Genomic DNA, 17,537 nt, shown 5'->3' on the forward strand with positions numbered 1-17,537 from the left:
TGCATCCTTCTGAAGATTATCAGCAAATGTCCATCATAGCTAAATAAGATACACAAAGTTTATGTATTTTGTCAAAGTTTCAGTTATAGCTAATACAGGTTTTAAAGAAAATGAAATTTAAAAAGAAAACATACTTGTGCAGACAACACAGGTAAAGGCATCTCTAACTGCTGCTGCTGCTTGGGCCTCTGTCAGGGAGGACACTTGTTGCAGTCCCTGGCCAGCCGGGACCAACTCCTCAATTTCTATCCAGAATATCACTGAGGACAGTAATCTACACATCGACTGAATAACAAGTCAAATATACAACAAGAAAATATATCCTACTTGTTCTCAACAATATCCTGTTTAACAGTTCAAATGAATACAATCCGGGGATCAGGGAATCTGATGCTAAACAGACTGTAAATGTGTCAGATATCACTTGATATGACTAACTCACACTGCTGAAGCTCAATAGAAGCTCAAATGGCCCAAATGTCTCGTGGTTTTTATCAACCATCATTTTTATGAATCATTAGGCTATTACTGTGGGATGAACTGTGGGATGAGCCAGACCTTAACATGAGTGCCATGCTAATAAAGTCGTTCTCCAAAACCTGTTAGAAGGCCTGAAACCAGAAGAGTAGAGGCTGTTACAGCAGCAGTACACATATCTTTTCTCTATCTTATATTTCCAATGCACTGGAACATTATAAATATATTTTAAGAGAATAAAGACGGTTATACCACATGTGATGCTTTCTTCATCAAGAACATAATATAAGCAGAGCTTTGTTCCTTAGCTGCACTTAGCTGCACTGTTGTCATGTCCACATAAATTCTACTGCTGTCTAAGCTATTTCATAACCTAAGACTGGAGTGAACAAGAGCTGAATAAGAGAGAGGGGAGGAGAGAGAGGAGCTTATACTGGCAGCAGAGAGAGAGAGAGAGAGAGAGAGAGAGAGAGAGAGAGGGAGAGAGAGAGAGAGAGAGAGAGAGAGAGAGAGGGAAAGAGAGAGAGCTCAGTAAGGAAATAGAGCAGAAGAATATGGGCCTGACAAAAAGGAATCCAGCCTGCCTCCAGATGAGTGAGGGCTGCAAAACAACAGATTAGAGGAGCCCAGGGCTTGTTCCCATGGAAACCTTTTCCCATGGAGACGGCGATGAGAATGCAGCAGATTGTAGGTCAGACGCGCCATCAGCGACCCAATCAGACATAATCTGTCTTGACTTGTGGGTCATAGATTGAGCAGTAAAGCTGGTGCCTTTCTGTTGCTGCTCTCACTGTCGGGGTTCCAGTCCCAGCTAACAGAGTCTGTAATCACTGCTCAACAGGAGAATGGGCCGGATGGAAACACTGTATATATAACAACGGGAGAAAATCGCAGACTGACTGTTAAAAAAGTCACAGTCACATCTTCTTAAAATCTCACGTCTTTCTAACAAGACAGCTGATGAAACAAATCCGATGAGCAGGCATGGAACCAGCTACATGCAGCACTGAGGTAGCTCTGAGTAAGTCTGTTGTGTCAACAGATGAGGCTTAACCAACATGTAACATATCTGATTTTCATGTCTGCCCATTTAAAATCCAGATGCAACGTCTCTGTTCCCTAACTTTCACCGTACAGAGAGGGTTACTGATGTGAAAAACTTCAAACCAATCGATACTTTGATAGATAAAGGAATAACTCGACAAGCTCCATTTCAATCAGGAGAGACCAAAGTTGTTTATCATACAGATGATACTGAAGATTAGTAGTCAAAAGTCTTTGTCTCTGCAGGAAGGATTTTTGAATCGAAGGACGTCAGTCGTGAGCAGCAGCAAGATTGATTCCCCCATGGAGTCCAGACACAGGTGGTGGTGGCTGAATACTTCAATCAATGAATCAATCTTTATATAGCACCAAATCACAACACAAGTCATCTCAGGCACTTACACATAGAGCAGGTCTAAACCGTACTCTTTAATTTAAATTAAAGAGACCCAACATTCCCACATGAGCAGCACTTGGTGACAGCGGCAAAGGAAAAACTCTCCTTTAACAGGAGGAAACCTCAGGCAGACTCAAGGTGGGCGGCCATCTGTCTCAACCGGTTGGGTTGATGTGACAATCACCTTCAATCTGACTTCTGCTGAGACTGATCAGGTTGATGAGGTTGATGCAGTGATTCACTGATGAGTCTGAAGACTGGGTGGTGATGGGGAGGTGGTGGGTCGTGCAAAAAAGCATCAGAAAAACTTTTGCTGAGCTTCATTTGACTTGAATATAGAAGTTTTAATATGACATATACCTGCTTTTGGTTTTATCCACGATATTGAAGTATTATCCACTATTTCAGTAAGCTCTTCTGGAATCCAAGGTTTAGGAAGCACCTGATTACCTATCATTATTTTGGGAGTTGATTTACTTTCACATTAGCACTTGCTCCTATTTTTCTTCTCTTCTTTCTTGCTTTCATTTTCTTCTATTTCATCTGTTCTTTCTCCTCATGTTGATCCATCACTCCCTCCCTTAGCTGCATCTGTTCCATCTTTTTGAGCAGCGGTCAGGTAACGGGTAACAGCAGCTTCTGCTGGGTGACGCTGATCTGTATCTACTCAGCCTGCAAGGCTGCAGCATATTTCAGTATGTCAGTCAATCAGTGTATTTTACTGGTATTTTTGGATACAGGCCAGCCCTTTGGCTTTCGTCAATCTGAAACCACTCAAAACTAAATCCTCTAGAAATTAGCTGTAGCTAATTAAATGAGCTTAATATCTCTTTGCTGGGATAAGACAGATCAGAAGTGATGGATGAAAATTAGAATGGGGTGTAGTTCCTGAAAAGTATCAAGCAGTATCAATGACACAGGATAACATGTCAAACCATATATTCAACTAATGGCGCTTATGAGTTTTAAATTTAGATGTAAATCCAGTATCTGTGGAGAGCTGTGGGCATCCTTACCACACACACATTCTTTCCCCATCAGTCTTTCTCCCAGTCTGTGGCTCTCAGACTGTGTATGTATGCATACATGTACATGAAGAGGTTATCCAAAATTGGTATCCAAAACAACCTGACAACAAGTTTGAGTGATCAAATAAGTTCAACTCTAACAATAAACAAAATCAATCCATCCATCCATTTTTCCACTGTCTATCCAGGACCAGATATTCTCACCAACAACACCATCCATGTCCTCCTAAAGGATCCCAGGCAAGGATCCTAACAGTTGGATGTGCCTGGAACACCTAGAGGGATCCTGACCAGGTACCTGAACCATCTCAGCTGACTTCTTTCCATGCTGAGGAGCAGCAGCTCTACTTCGAGCTTTCCCCAGATGTCAGAGTTCCTCACCCTATCTCTAAAGGTAAGCCCAGACACTCTCTGGAGGAAACTTATTTTGACCACTTGTATCACAATCTCATTCTGTCAGTCACTACCCAAAGCTTGTGACCATAACTTCTCCCCCCAGCTGTGCCTTGAGATTCTCTCTATGAAAATCACATACAGAATCGGTGACCATGGACAACCCTGGTGGAGCTCAACACTCACTAAGGGCGTACTCACACTAGGCAATCGTACCGTGCCCAAGCACGTTTGCTCCCTAAAATACGGATTACTTGGCTAGTGTGAGTGCTAGTGTACCGTGCTTGAGTACAGTACACTTCCCTGGTACGGTACGGTTGGAAGAGGTGTGCTTAGGCACGGTACACTTGGTCACCCATGCGCACTAGGGATTCATATTTTTCCCAAAAATAAGACATTTTAAATGCCGGGAAAAGACGCCAATTTTCCAGGGAATCCCGGGAAATCGTCGATTTTTAAAAGGCAAAACTAGCTGAGCCCTGGTCATTTCAAGCAACACTCAATGCAACGTGGATACATTGTGCATATATGGGTTCCCAATCCGACCATTTTTTGTGTATTATTTTATCATTATTAAGGCAAAAGAACTCAATTTATGTCCATCAACATTATAATGAAAAGGCTAAAGGCTTAATATTAGTTTGCATCCAGCGTGCTGCGTGGACTTCATTACATCTGCTGCACCGCTGCTACCACAATTAGGAAATGCTAAGTTTATTATCTGACTGTGACCTTCATAAAAGTAATATTTTACAAATCTGCATTATATAAACTAACGAAGTTCGTAAAAGTAAGTCATTTGGCGACTTCTAAGTCATTAAACTAAGTCTTACTTTTACTGGAGTAAAGAGTTGAATCAGGACGTCTGCTTTACTAGAGTCTTTTTATACAAGTATCTGTAGTACTGCATACTACACAGGCATGACTCAGAAGAACAAGCTTGCACTTTTTAATCATAATGCGTTGTGTTAATTGATCGGCTGTGTTGTGTTTTACCGGCGCACAGCACGCCAACACACACCTGTGCATGTTTTATGAGAGTAAACTGTCTATATGTTTTTGCGCAATGTGTCGGAGGTAACCGTGCTTGAGTACACTTGGGTTTGAGGTAATGTGAGTGCAGGCCAGCGGGGGACAGGGGAGGGGGGACATCCGTGCTGGCCCTAGTGTGAGTGCGCCCTAAGAACAATTCTGAGTTACAGCTGAGAAGGCAAAAATGGCTCTTACTGCAGTTATATAAGGGCCAAATGACTCACAGCAATGGCCTCAGTACCTTATACTTCGACAGCAACACCTCCAAGGTGCGCTACAGGACAAGGTTGTAAGTCAAAGTCCACAAAGAACATGTGGACCAGATGTGTGAACTCCCATGACCCCTTAGGTATTCTTGCAAGGGTGACAATGTCCCCGGTCAATCAGCAGTTCTCCACTTCTACTGAAAACAGCCTGAGCTAAGCCCTGCTTCCCCTTCCTGAGACACCTGACCGATTGCCAGAACTTCTTTGAGCAATCTGTCAACCAAAAGTCCTTCTCCATGGCCTCCCCGAACTCCTCCCATGGCTGTTTGTTTGCCTCACCAACCACCAGAGTCGCCACTCTTTTGGCCCTACAGTACCCATCTGATAGAGATTTTAATTATGCAGCCCATACATCAATGGAGAGAGTAGACAGGAGTCCAGGATGTCTTATATTGATAAGGTTTATTTACTTGATCAAGGAGATGTGAATGAATGATCAGTACACGTTATGTTCTGATGCTCCCTTCAATTCTGAAGTTTCTCTCCTCCGGGGATAGACTTTAAACCACACAGATAATGCCTCAGGTTGAGCCATGCCCAAATATGGGCAGACCCAACATATCTACAATATACAGAATTTAGTCAACTGGTCTATAGACAAAACATTGCTTAGACGACACTCAGGACCAACACTATATCAAACCTCTGACTCCAGTTACCTTTACCCCATTCAGGGAAAACAGTCAAAGACATATCTGACCTCGGCTGCTATAGCAACACTATCAGAATGCCTCCTGTTTTCCCCAAAAGGAGCAGACTCACTGCTTACCACTATCTCAAGGGGAGACAGTGTCTAAACCCAATATTTGGTGTGGCCTTGCTATGACCGAAAAGCCTAGTTTTACCCAGTGCATATTAGTTATGGAAAATTCCCTATCACCCATCTACTGTTTCAGATGTTTCCAGTCCAACCAAACTACTCATTTGGGTCTCTCCAGTCTGTCCAGCAGCCTCCCTCACCACCTCATCCAACTCACTAGGTGATGATCAGTCTGCTCTTCTCTTTACCTGAGTTTCCAAGACATGCAGCAGCAGAACTGAAGATACAACTACAAAGCCTATCATCAATCTTTGGCCTAAGCTGTTCAGGTACCAGGTACACTTATGAACAACTTATGCTCGAACATCTGATTTTGTTACGGCTAGCACAGAAGTCCAGTAACAATGCACCATTCGGTTTCAGATCAAGCAGGCCATTCCTCCCAATCACCCACTTCCATGTTTCTCCATCATTGCCCATGTGAGCGTTGAAGTCCCCCAGAAGAACTATGAACTCGCCAGGCTGCGTCCACTCCAGGATCCCACCCACTAACTCTAAGAAGGCCACAGTTGAGATGTGTTCCCTGCAGAGAGATTTATACAACATACTTATCGCAGCAGCAGCAGCAAATACTAGGACTGTTTAGCAAGAAAAACAGAGAAGAAGAATGCAATTATCATAGGTATTAAAATAGATCACTCTACAATAGCCAATTATGATGAACAGCTACGTTGGCTGCTCGTTTATATCTACAGAGATACAACAAACCTTTACTGGATTCAAGAAATAAAATGTATGTGCTGACTTTGACCAAAATGTGGTTGGGCGGTTGTGGTTTTCATCCACCCCTCTCTATACATATCATTATTTAAATATCAATACATTATTTACATAAATCATTCATTGACATACAGACTATCTGTTACATTATTCAGATGATGAAAATAAGGCATTTTTGTTATGTGGATAAGCAACCCTGTCCTCTAAAAAATATGCATATTTTCTACTTGTTTACAACAACAAATACATTTTGAAAGAAACTTATTGCCTCCAGATTAAAAATGTCATTGACATGGAAAAGAAATGTTCTAGGCCAAACCCGATCACCCTAGAAGCCCTACCCCTGTCTGTGACTTCTGTGCATTAAAAGAAAAAAAAAAAGAAAAAAAAAGAAGACAATTATTTTTTTCTTCAAAACATATTTGTCAAAACCGTGTAGAGGTATACACACACATGGTTGGGGTACATCCTGTAGGCCAATAAATTATTGGGTAACAATCCCAACAGTCCCTGGTTACAGTTTAATATGTACTTGATAGTGATGAGTGTTGAAGTCAGGAACCTCCTTTAGGGCCTCTGCACCAAAGAGTAAAACAGAGCTTTGCAGGGACGTGACGTGGGTCTGCTCCAGGAAACAATTTGCACAGTTAAGCATCAAAACTGTGTTTTCTAAACCCCAGGCCATGAACTAACACAAAATACTTAATGACTAATGTAACTGTGTCACACACATCAAGCCGAAGCTGTACTGATATGATGCAGTCAGTGCTTAGTCTGCTCTAATCACATCTCACTTTCTTTATAATCTTTATAGTCTTTATAATTTGAACACATTTTGGATTTTAAGACAAACTGAATCAATGTATTATTTAGCTTCATTTATAAATACAATGAAATAATGTTTTTTGCAATTTGCATTTATGAATATTAAATGGAATATTTTAAATTGAAAATCATACATTTTGTCATATTGTATAATACCAAGCAGTGTATATAAGCATGAATGTTCATTCTTGACATTGGAGAGTTTTCCCAAGAAGAAATGTGAAGACCTTGATATGCAATCAAAAGCTCAGGAAAAAATTATAGTGGATTTTCTACACTGGTTATTACTAGTTATTTCTGGTTAGTAATTATGGTGGAAAAAAATAAATGACATGTCATCTCTTTGAAAGGAAATCTTATGAGTTATTCTTTCTACAGGGATATGAGGAAAAACATGTTTCCCAAGCCAAGTGTCCTACAGAGAGGATTGCACCAAAAGTCATGATCAAATCTTCAGATGTATATTGTAATAACTGATCCACCAGTGTAATATTGTTCAGCGTAAATAAAAGATGTCCTTTAATATACCATATAAAAATGTTTTAGGAGGAAATTATGCTTAGGTAAGAGTAGAATATTGTCAATAATTAAGTCATGCAGGTTGCTTGGTGTTACAGTGGAGAGGCTGAGTGATTGTTGTCTACAGTGCCCTCTTGTGTTAGGAGAGATAACTGCACACATACATCATTCAGAGGTGACGTGACATTACAGTAGCTGGAGAAAAAAAAGCTGTTGATCTATGTTACAGTCCGGTCATGTATTGTATTATTAATGACAAATTGCTATCTAACCATACACAACGGATTCAACTCATTATTTGTATTTTATGTTCAAAACTGTGGAAAACAAGATGTGTAATAATACGACAGACAGTGATTGACAGTGACACGGTGGTCAAACAGATACTCATCACCTCCCCTGGAACATACAGGACTTATGAACAGCACTTTATACAAGATAACTGGACTATATGCTCTTTATTGATGGTTCAGTCCTTAGTACTGGTTGTACTTTATTGTTAAATGTAGGTTCATTTTTGTTTTTTCTTGTAAATCTATTTGTTGTATTTGTAATTTATACAAAATTCAATAAAGATCCTTTTAAGAACGCAAAAAAAAAGAAGTTGTAAAGTTGATGGCATTAAATACACTGAGATTTACACACAGAATTAATAACAAATCATCACACAATGATAAAGCTGTGTGTTGAATCTTTAACATTGTTTTGTATTTTATAAGATTTTTACATATTATTCTATGTATAGAAAATAATCTGAAAAGTATAAAACTAAAGTAAAAGTATAAACTCAAGTTAAGTAAAAGTACCTCAAAAGTTACTTTCCACCACTGTCAGATTCTTTCTCCCAAAGTTTTGAGCACAGAGCAAACAAAGGTGCACATATCAGCTTTTTTTTTCTGGTCTTCAGCTGTATGACACGGCCTTCTTCAGTAGATGGAACTTATTTATTTATTTAGTATGATTTATATAATAGGGACAGATACAATAAATATACATGTACAGGCTAAAACAACTGTCTGATGCAAGTACCAAAGTGTTCATAGTGAATGCTAATTTGCAACACCTGTCCCTAGAAGGACTTTTGTCAAAGTGAGAGATTAAAATATGTTTTTTAAATAAAAAATTTAAAAAAGTAAAAAAGGTTTTAAAACAAGTGCATCCATGTAATAAATACAATATAGCACAGATATGAGCAAAAGTAAAAAACATGGTACACGGTACAAAATACTGAATTAACCAGGATTTTGTGAGTCTCTTGAAAATGATAAAGTGTGCAGCAAATTTCAAGCGTTCAGGTAGAGAGGTTCAGATTTTTGCTCCTTTCACAGAGAAAAAACCGTCTGAGCAAAATATGTTTTGCAGAATGAGACTTTACAGTTTCCACTTAAAGCTGCTCTGGCGGATCTGCTTTGCTCGTGTGCCGTCTCTTAACTTCAGAGTTGAACTTTGACACTCTTTACTTCATACGTAAAGGCAGAAAAAAACAAGCAAACTAAAGGAACAGATCACCATCAATGTCAAACACACACAAGTTTGACAGCGAAGAGGAGGAGAGTGCTACGCTGCCATGTGAAGACTTTCAGGAAATTAAAGACCACACCCACTCACACTGACCAATATCTTAATCTTCCACTCTAACCCACACTCACAACAGAAAGATGAGCCTCGTACAAAGAAGCATCATCTTAACAGTGAGGAGGATGAAGATAAAGAGAGGGGAGTTCACTTTTTTTGACATATCACCGTTAGATCTGTGCTTGTTCATATCTAGTAACTCTTCATTCATTTCTATATAATACTTAACCCTCTCCCCCCCATCCTACTACCATGGCGATGAAGAGCAACCGGCACTGGATGAGTGATGGATGTGTGGAATTAACCCCTCCAGAGGATGTGAGATGATTTGATTGCTGAGGATAAGTGCTTAGCAGTTTTTCTTTGCATTTGGCTCTGCTGGCTGGATCTCCCCGCAGATTATGATGTCACGGCGGAGTGGGAGCCTGTGGATCACAGTCAGGATTAAGTGCATGTAGGTAGTGGTCTGTGACGAGTGACTGCTCAGGAGCAGTACAGCCGGCTTCCATGCAGTCCGGCTAGCTTCTCCCCTGAGGACCTTCCAGGAAATTAAATTCAGCATTTTTCTCCATCACAAGATCAAGAATCGGTGAGTTAAATGATCTGACCTGCTGCTGCTCTTTGTGGAAGTTACTGTCATAATAACCCTAACCCTAACCCTAACCCTAACCCTAACCCTAACCCAACACAGATATGGAGTGAAAGAAAAAAGTCAAATGCAGGAATGTGCTTTATGTTCTTTATACGCTCATTCTTCTATTCTTTTGTACATTAACATTTCTTTTTAGACCTGCCTAGCTGCTCATAGCAAGCACTAAACAAGATGAAGGTGAAATGGACCAAGCTGGGTATGGTTGTCTTCTTCCTGCTCTCTGTGGTCATGACCTGCTGCTTCATATGGCAGTACAGGATGCCAAAACTGAAGACAGGTGACGTTTATTTATCTTTACAACCTCTCAACTTTTAAAGACAAACAGTATGGCTCAACCCAACCCTGGAACTACTTTCTAGCCTCTTTGGTGTAATTGCTCATTTGCTGGCGCTGCAGAGGGATTACACAAAGCTGGAGAAGCGGGATTACGAGCCCCCCCGTTAAAGCAGACTTTAACTCTGCTGAGGGAGGGAGGAGCTGAGCAGTGCAGGGTGCTCCTGGATAATGACAACAGTCACTGCCTTACAGTGTGACAGGACTCTGAATTTGGCTCAGGGGCAGTTGAGTTCAGTTGGGGGGGGGGGGGGGGGGGGGGGGGGGTTGGACTGTCTGGAATCAATGACACACAATAACACACAACCTAACTTTATAAACTCATAGTCCTGGGAAAATGAGAACAGGTTGACAGTGCTTATTAATGAAGTGTACATTAAGATGGTTTTATAGCTGATGTGGACATGCTGGATTCTTCTGTCTGCTACTACAACTACTATAAACTATGCTTTTAGTACTTAATTGTGCTACAGTACACAACTGCATTCAGTACTGATATATCACAAAATAACAGAATACACTAAGTCTTAAATGGCTTCATTTATCTCGCTCTTATATCCACAGTGCAACAATTTGCCTCTGATCCAACCATTCACTTGGAATTCAGGTGTTGCCTAAGGACACTTCAACACCCCAACAGTTGTATTAGACACTGTTTTAGATCATATATAATGTATTAGTGTTACAGTAACAGGCCAGGTATGTTTAGTTGTGTGTCATCAAAATTAATTAATCATCCAAGCAGACAGATGTTTTTCTGCCTTTTTGATCATGTTAACCCTGTACTGTAACTTTAGAATGTCAGTAAAAAATATTCTATAAAGAAATAGTGAACCAACCCTTTAACAAGCTGGGATTTATGTGTCATGCTGTATTTAACATTGTAACAGAATAGTGGGAGAAATAGAAAGGAGTGCTTATTAGACTACAGGGAGAAAAGTGGAGAACATCTGTATAAAACGACTCATGAAGGATCAATAATCAAACATCAGTGCTCTGATATATGCGAGGCTTGCAAGACTCAGGTTTGGCAAGATTTAACCACACAAGAGAAAAAGCATGTAACATACAAGATGGATAGAATATTGATGGAAAGGAAAAGATCATGAATTAATCTTATCAGTCCAATCTGGACTATATATATATGACTATATATGAATATCTTAAGATTGTCTACTGCTGGTCAAACAAGACAAGCAAACTGAAGACATCAGAGAAGTTGTGAATGCCCATTTTCACAATTACAGTATAAACATTTCAGTGATTAAACTATTAAATTGAGAAAATATTTGTCAAATTAATCAATAATGAAAATAATAATTTGGGACAACAGCCCAATTTGTTGGTGATTGGTACACATTTGTTTATTCTACAGTGGCCTACATTGATTGGGATTTTCTACTGAACACATATAGTTGTGCAGTTGGGGTGTATATGCTACCATGACAGATGGAAAGGTTGTGTCTGTATGTATCATACATGATGAGACAGACTTTCTCCCTCTTTCTGTAGAAATGCTTACAAAAGTAGCAGCCATAGAAGAAATGTGCCCTCGCTACCCTGAGCCTGTGCCCCTCAGACATCCCATCATATCCCTGAGGTTGGCCTTAGAAAAGGTAAATCTCCTTTTTATTTGCCATATTTGAATTTTTATCAAACCAATTTCTGGATATAGTTAGACTTAACTAAAGTTTCTCCTAACAGATAGATGTCCTACTGAAGAAGAGTATTCACGCTACCAAGCTGCCAGCGATATCAGCCATCGTGGTTTTAAATGACTCGGTGCTGTGGAATGGAAACTTTGGCAAGAAGAACATTAGTGATCCTTCCTCGTCTGCACCCAATGAGTACACAGTGTACAGGTGAGTATCAGACAGTGTGTAGAGTAAGTGTGGAGAAGATTAACATATAATATGACAGATATGATAGAAGGGAAGTGGGGATTTGCCTGATTTCTACAGTTATTAATATTATTGGTACTTAAAGCGCTTCCGCCAGTTCATAATATTGGCGCCCCATGAGAACAGTAATCATTACCACACAGTCTAATTCTTCTATTGGATATTGCATTTGAGTTGAGGCTTACAGTTAGAATTGGTTGTAGATGTTAGGATTAGAGCTTCATTGTATTAAGTAAGCTTCATAAAGAACCATCATCAATGAGACTGAACCACTTACTAAATGAAGTGCTTAAATCTGTGCAGCAGTGGGAATTCTATGCACAATTAAACCACAATACATTTATTTAATCAATAGAAATAAGCGCATGTGATGCTCATTTCAATTGCTGTGATTGCAGAATTGCGAGCCTGTCAAAGATCTTCCCCACTCTGATGCTGTATAAGCTGTGGGAGGATGGCCTGGTGGACTCTCTCGATGACCCTCTGGAGAAGTACACAGACAACTTCACCATCAAGAACCCGCTGGGGAAAAGTGGACGGCCGGTATCCTCAACGGGCAGGAGCCGCTTGCCTGAGCTCACCCTGCGCAGGATGACCAGCCATCTCTCTGGTAACCACTCTATTTATCTTAATGACGTAGTGGCCATTTTTGATTCATCTACATGAAAAAGCAGAACTTTGTAGTCTCTCTCCAGACCTCTGATTCAATGCCTTCATCTGTGATTGGTTACAACAGGTCTGATGCTGTGTTATATAAATAATGAGGGTTTCTACTGGTTAGAAAAACAGTTGACCAATTGAAGCTTGGTAGGCGGGACTAGGAATGGAGGTGACATTTTACAACATAGCTACATTCATCAAAAAAAAAAATGCAAAAATGTACCAATGATGGATGAGATGGACACAGCTGCACAGATAAGTTGGACAACCTATTGCTAACTACTCTTAGCAACTGCAGCTTTCTGTTGACCTAATATGGTATCGGTGGGACAGAGTTGTCATTGGCTACTGAGAAAGAACATTTTAGTAAAGAAATTGGCAAACACAAGCATGAAACTACATGAAAATTAAAAGAACAGTCAAATCAGGCGAAGGACCAACATTAGGCTTGTTTGAGATCAGCTCTAGCTTTGTAAAGTGTATGTGTTTGACTGACTGTTTCAGAAAATGTGGTAACCATGGTCGTGTGCAGGCCCTTTGAAATTAACACTGTACATCTACATATGCGATTAAGCAAATGAAAAATGGAGACAGTTTATCAGAATGTGAAGTGAGCTCAGCATCAGACTGAACAAACATTATGAAGAGAAACTAAGAGAACGTGACGCCACAACGGTTTTTTCAGCTGTAATCTCATCATCAATATCTTAAACTCTTTGAGGGTCGACATCATTAGTTGCGTTAACGTTGTACTGAGTTAAAAGTTCAGTGTTCTGGAATGATTTGGCCCCAATAGGTATAGTGTTCCTGCAAATACACATTAAGTACACAGCCAATTATGTAATCATTATCTAATAGCAGCTTGTCTATGCATAAGGGTTTGAAAAAGCAAGAACAGCGTTGGTCACTGCTTAAGTAATTGTGTGTGTCACATATACGTAGAGGGTCAGAGACAATACAACAGAAACACCCTTGATTATCAGGAAATCGTGTACAACCTAGCAAAATACCGTCTGGAAAACGAGTTTAGACGTGAATCAACACATTTGAAAAACTTAGATTATGAGCTTCACATAGCTAGTATTTCCTCCAGTCTTTTAAATTAAATCAGATTGTGACAGGCGTGTTTTATTAATGACCAGTCATCTAAATGAGAACAATATAAAGAATACATGTAAGTGATAAACTCTGATTCACAGATCCTGTTAAACCAACAGAAGACTGGCTAATTTGATGCCCCTGCAATTACAGACAGGGACTCCATGTTACCATGTTACCATCATGAATACAGATGACCACTTATTATCTCATATGAATGTAGAAAAAGAAAAATGATGGTTATCATTGCTTGAGGTGGTGAATTCATAGCAAAGAGGTTACATTATGTAACAGGTGGTTACACTTCCTGTCACCTCATTACATGGCAGTCAAAAAGCTCCACAGCAGGGTGTGAAGGAAGCACATTCGTCAAAATGTAGGTCTGGACTCTCACACTCAACACTGTGTTAATCCTGATGAGGACACGTCTTTACCACCTACTACAGCACCTTAACCAACCTGGGTTCACATGAATATAGAAAGAAGCTATAATTACACTGACCTGTGTCTAGAGATAGAGCTAATCTGCTCTGTGCTCTCAGAATGGAATGGAGGCATTATGAGAGGGGGAAGCCCTGCTGAGAGGAGAAGTTGAACTAAACTGTCTGAGGACACAGATTGAAAACCATGTCATAACCTGACAGATAGCCTACTGGGCATAAGAGATCACTTATCTTTACAATTACTGTAGGAAATTTTAAATGCCACATTAACATACAACCAAAGTAGACAAATAGAAATTTTGACATGGTAGCACAAGATGGAAATTCAGCAGATCACCGGTTATTTATCCCGAGAAATGTGTGTGTCAAAATGTAACAGTGTCTAATAGTTGATGTTGAAAGTCTGGGATGTTTGAGTGTGGACCAGCTGGTCAACCAAACAATGAAACGACCGATACTGTAATCCTCACAGCCATGTTTGCATGCACTCAGGTAACCAGGTTACTCAGAGAGATGAGATTACATGGGTAACCAGAGGACACATTTACATATACTTAAGTAACCTGGTTACTCTAAATCTGTGTATTTATGTAGCAGATTTCCAGATTTCTCTCCTGCTGCCAACCTTATTTTGGAAGCATGGCTTACTGATTTTAACTCTGTTAGAAGATGCTGCTTCCTGATTTTGTTTAAACATAAAAGTAGAAGATGTCATCTTGATTGCTGTCGTTTTCATTTCTCTATTATTTTAAACATGTACGGTTGTGAAGTTTTTGGTTTAAAAGTGGTTATTGAAGTGATATTTATGGAGCACTTAATTGCTCTTCCTAAATGACCAGAAGTATATATAGAGTGGAATTTTCAGGGAGGATCAAATAGTTTCAGAGCAAATTAATTCAATTTCATAATATTACATTCAGTTTCAAGTGTATAGGAATTAAGTTGCATTGAAAAAGTTCCATTTTTCAATGCAATAATGCAAATTAAACTATACAAATTCAAATTATGTTCTTACATAGATACTGTATCTGTTTAATGTTTTCAGGTATGATTACTTATCTTGGTTCTTTCTTTAAAGGACCAGCATGTAGGATTTAGTAGCATCTAGTGGCGAGGTTACAGATTGCAACCAACTGAATACCCCTCCCCTTTCAACCATATAGGAGAATCTATGGTGGCTGCGGAACTAGCAAAAAATGGCATGCCCTCTCTAGAACCCGTGTTTTATCTGTTCTGGGCTAATGTAGAAACATGGCAGTGCAACATGGCAGGCTTCATGGACGAGGATATGGATATTATATTCTGTTTCTGCCAAATCCGTTCCACTATATACCACCAAATTCTACACACTACACCTTTAAAGCGGTATCTTATTCATGAATACATGGAAACAGTATTATTTAATGTTTTTACAGGGTTACCCCGAAGATTAAGGTCAACTAATCTCCTTTGGAGTGGAGACACGCAGGCGGCCCTTAATTTGTTACAGGATGATCTCCTTGTGGCAGATCCAGGCACTAAGTAAGACTCTGTTCTTCCTGTTTTGCTCTATTTTTGACGCTGATTACTTTAAACAGTCAGTTAAAAATGGAAATACTATGGATACAACAAGGATCCTTTTGGTATTTTGCAACCACAGGCAACTTTCAACTGACATGACATGATTGTCTCTTTTCCCTCAGATGCCACTACAGCAATGTTGCCTTCTCCTTGTTGGCCAACATCCTGGCTCAAAAAGTGACTGGCTCTGACTTTGAGAGCTGGGTGTCAGAAAACATTCTGGAGCGTCTCAGCATGGAGGATACTGGTTTCAACATAACTCCAACTATTCAGAAACAGATGGCTGTGGGCGTCTACAGCAATGGCCAGCCGGCTCCTCTCTACAACCTAGGCTGGTATCGACCTGCGGGCCAGATGTATTCCACAGCAGCTGACATGGCAAAGCTCATGATGGCTCTTCTCGGTGTATACGGCGGGACACTGCTACGCCAGGACACCCTGAACACCATGATGACACCGGTTTTAAAATGCCAAAGTGGATACTTTGCCAATTCCACCGGCACACCATGGGAGATCAATGAGCAGTTTGGCTATGATGTGGTGAGAAAAGATGGTGACCTGGACGGCTATGCGACCACCCTCTCCCTGGTTCCACGGCTCAAACTGGGGATAGTGATCCTGATGGCTGGGGTTCGGCCAGCAGACCAGGACCTTGTGAGGCAGGCCTACAGCTACCTCATTCCTGCAGTGGAGGGCGCTTTCAGAGACGCTCAACGAGCTCTCAGACCACCACCTGACCCAACTCCATACATGGGCTTTTTCACTTACAAGAATATGACTTTCTATGAGATTAAAGTGGGCTCAGATGGAGTGCTGGTCATGCAGCAGTTTGGACCACAGGTGGACACAACTGTGCCGTCCAAGTACAGAACTATCCGGCTGGACTACCTCCAGGACAGGGTGTTCAAGGTGGTGTTTGAGAACCCATACCCTTGTAAGCTGAAGGTTAACAGCGCCTCAGTCTCCCTGGAGATACAGGACAGACAGCTCTTTAACTTTTATGTTTTCAACAAGAAAGGTGTGTCACCAGGATTTGATTCCCCAGGACTCAACACTTACAAGGTGATGAGGATATCTGGCAAACCATATTTTACTTCATAAAAACAGGAATTCATTTTCAGCTGTCACTATACCTGGGGGCTGTGTCAAGGACAAATGCAGTGGAAGACATGATATTGCAAACAAATGGCTATATTTGACTATGTGGCCAGTGGTTGTGTGTGGTCAGTGCGATGAAAGGCTCCCTTGCTAAGGTTAATGTGATTATATTGTATTTTAACGTTATCTATTCAATATTGTACTGCTCATAATACCAATTTTGTCATTTAGTCCAGCCCAAGAAATCTCTGAAAGTTGCTCTTCTGCTAGATAACTAGCACAGGCAAAGCAAAACTGTTACACTATTGTATAAACGGTTTCGGTAAGATGTTTAATGGACAATATGGTAGTATTTCTCTGCAACCTTCAAGTGCCTACAGTGTGACTTAGAAAGAAAAAAAAATTAAAATGTCAAATGGTCAAATTTTTCAAGACCCAAGCCCATCTGGGAAACATTTAAACATGTTTTCTATGAGCAATAATGTAACTACTGCTAAATGAAACTCACATTGTATGATAAGTGTTCAAGTGTCCATAAAGCAGTGGTGGGCAAATAGTGGAGTGGTAGCCAAATCTGGTCCTTAAACACAAACATCTGGCACCCAAATGCCAGCTGAGGTTTTTTAATGGACTGCATAAAATCTTTTACATGACTCTTCATTAATCTACAGCAGACAACAATGTAAAGAAGAGGCT

General features: G+C 40.2%; 1 protein-coding gene across 3 annotated transcripts; it reads left to right on the top strand.

Moving 5' to 3' along the window:
* The first annotated feature begins 9,919 nt into the window (after positions 1–9,919).
* lactbl1a (lactamase, beta-like 1a) lies at positions 9,920–16,844 on the top strand. 3 transcript variants are annotated; one of them, XM_062427808.1, is made up of 7 exons: positions 9,920–10,025; positions 10,463–10,465; positions 11,594–11,697; positions 11,786–11,943; positions 12,381–12,592; positions 15,599–15,704; positions 15,866–16,844. In XM_062427808.1, the coding sequence occupies exons 1-7, from the start codon at positions 9,920–9,922 to the stop codon at positions 16,842–16,844; spliced, it is 1,668 nt and encodes a 555-aa protein (XP_062283792.1). The 3 variants fall into 3 exon arrangements, with proteins under 3 accessions (XP_062283792.1, XP_062283790.1, XP_062283791.1); XM_062427806.1 differs by lacking the exon at positions 10,463–10,465 and having other exon boundaries at positions 11,573–11,697; XM_062427807.1 differs by lacking the exon at positions 10,463–10,465.
* Positions 16,845–17,537: the final 693 nt, after the last annotated feature.

The sequence above is a fragment of the Scomber scombrus genome, chromosome 10 (assembly GCF_963691925.1).
Source record: "Scomber scombrus chromosome 10, fScoSco1.1, whole genome shotgun sequence".
NCBI classification, from domain to species: Eukaryota; Metazoa; Chordata; class Actinopteri; order Scombriformes; family Scombridae; genus Scomber; species Scomber scombrus.

Bases quoted from the DNA above. Each gene is read 5' to 3' on its own strand.
- lactbl1a (XM_062427806.1), top strand. From the start codon at position 9,920: ATGAAGGTGAAATGGACCAAGCTGGGTATGGTTGTCTTCTTCCTGCTC. The intron at 10,026-11,572 runs GTGACGTTTATT...ATGATGAGACAG, and splicing joins GATGCCAAAACTGAAGACAG to ACTTTCTCCCTCTTTCTGTA. The intron at 11,944-12,380 runs GTGAGTATCAGA...CTGTGATTGCAG, and splicing joins AATGAGTACACAGTGTACAG to AATTGCGAGCCTGTCAAAGA.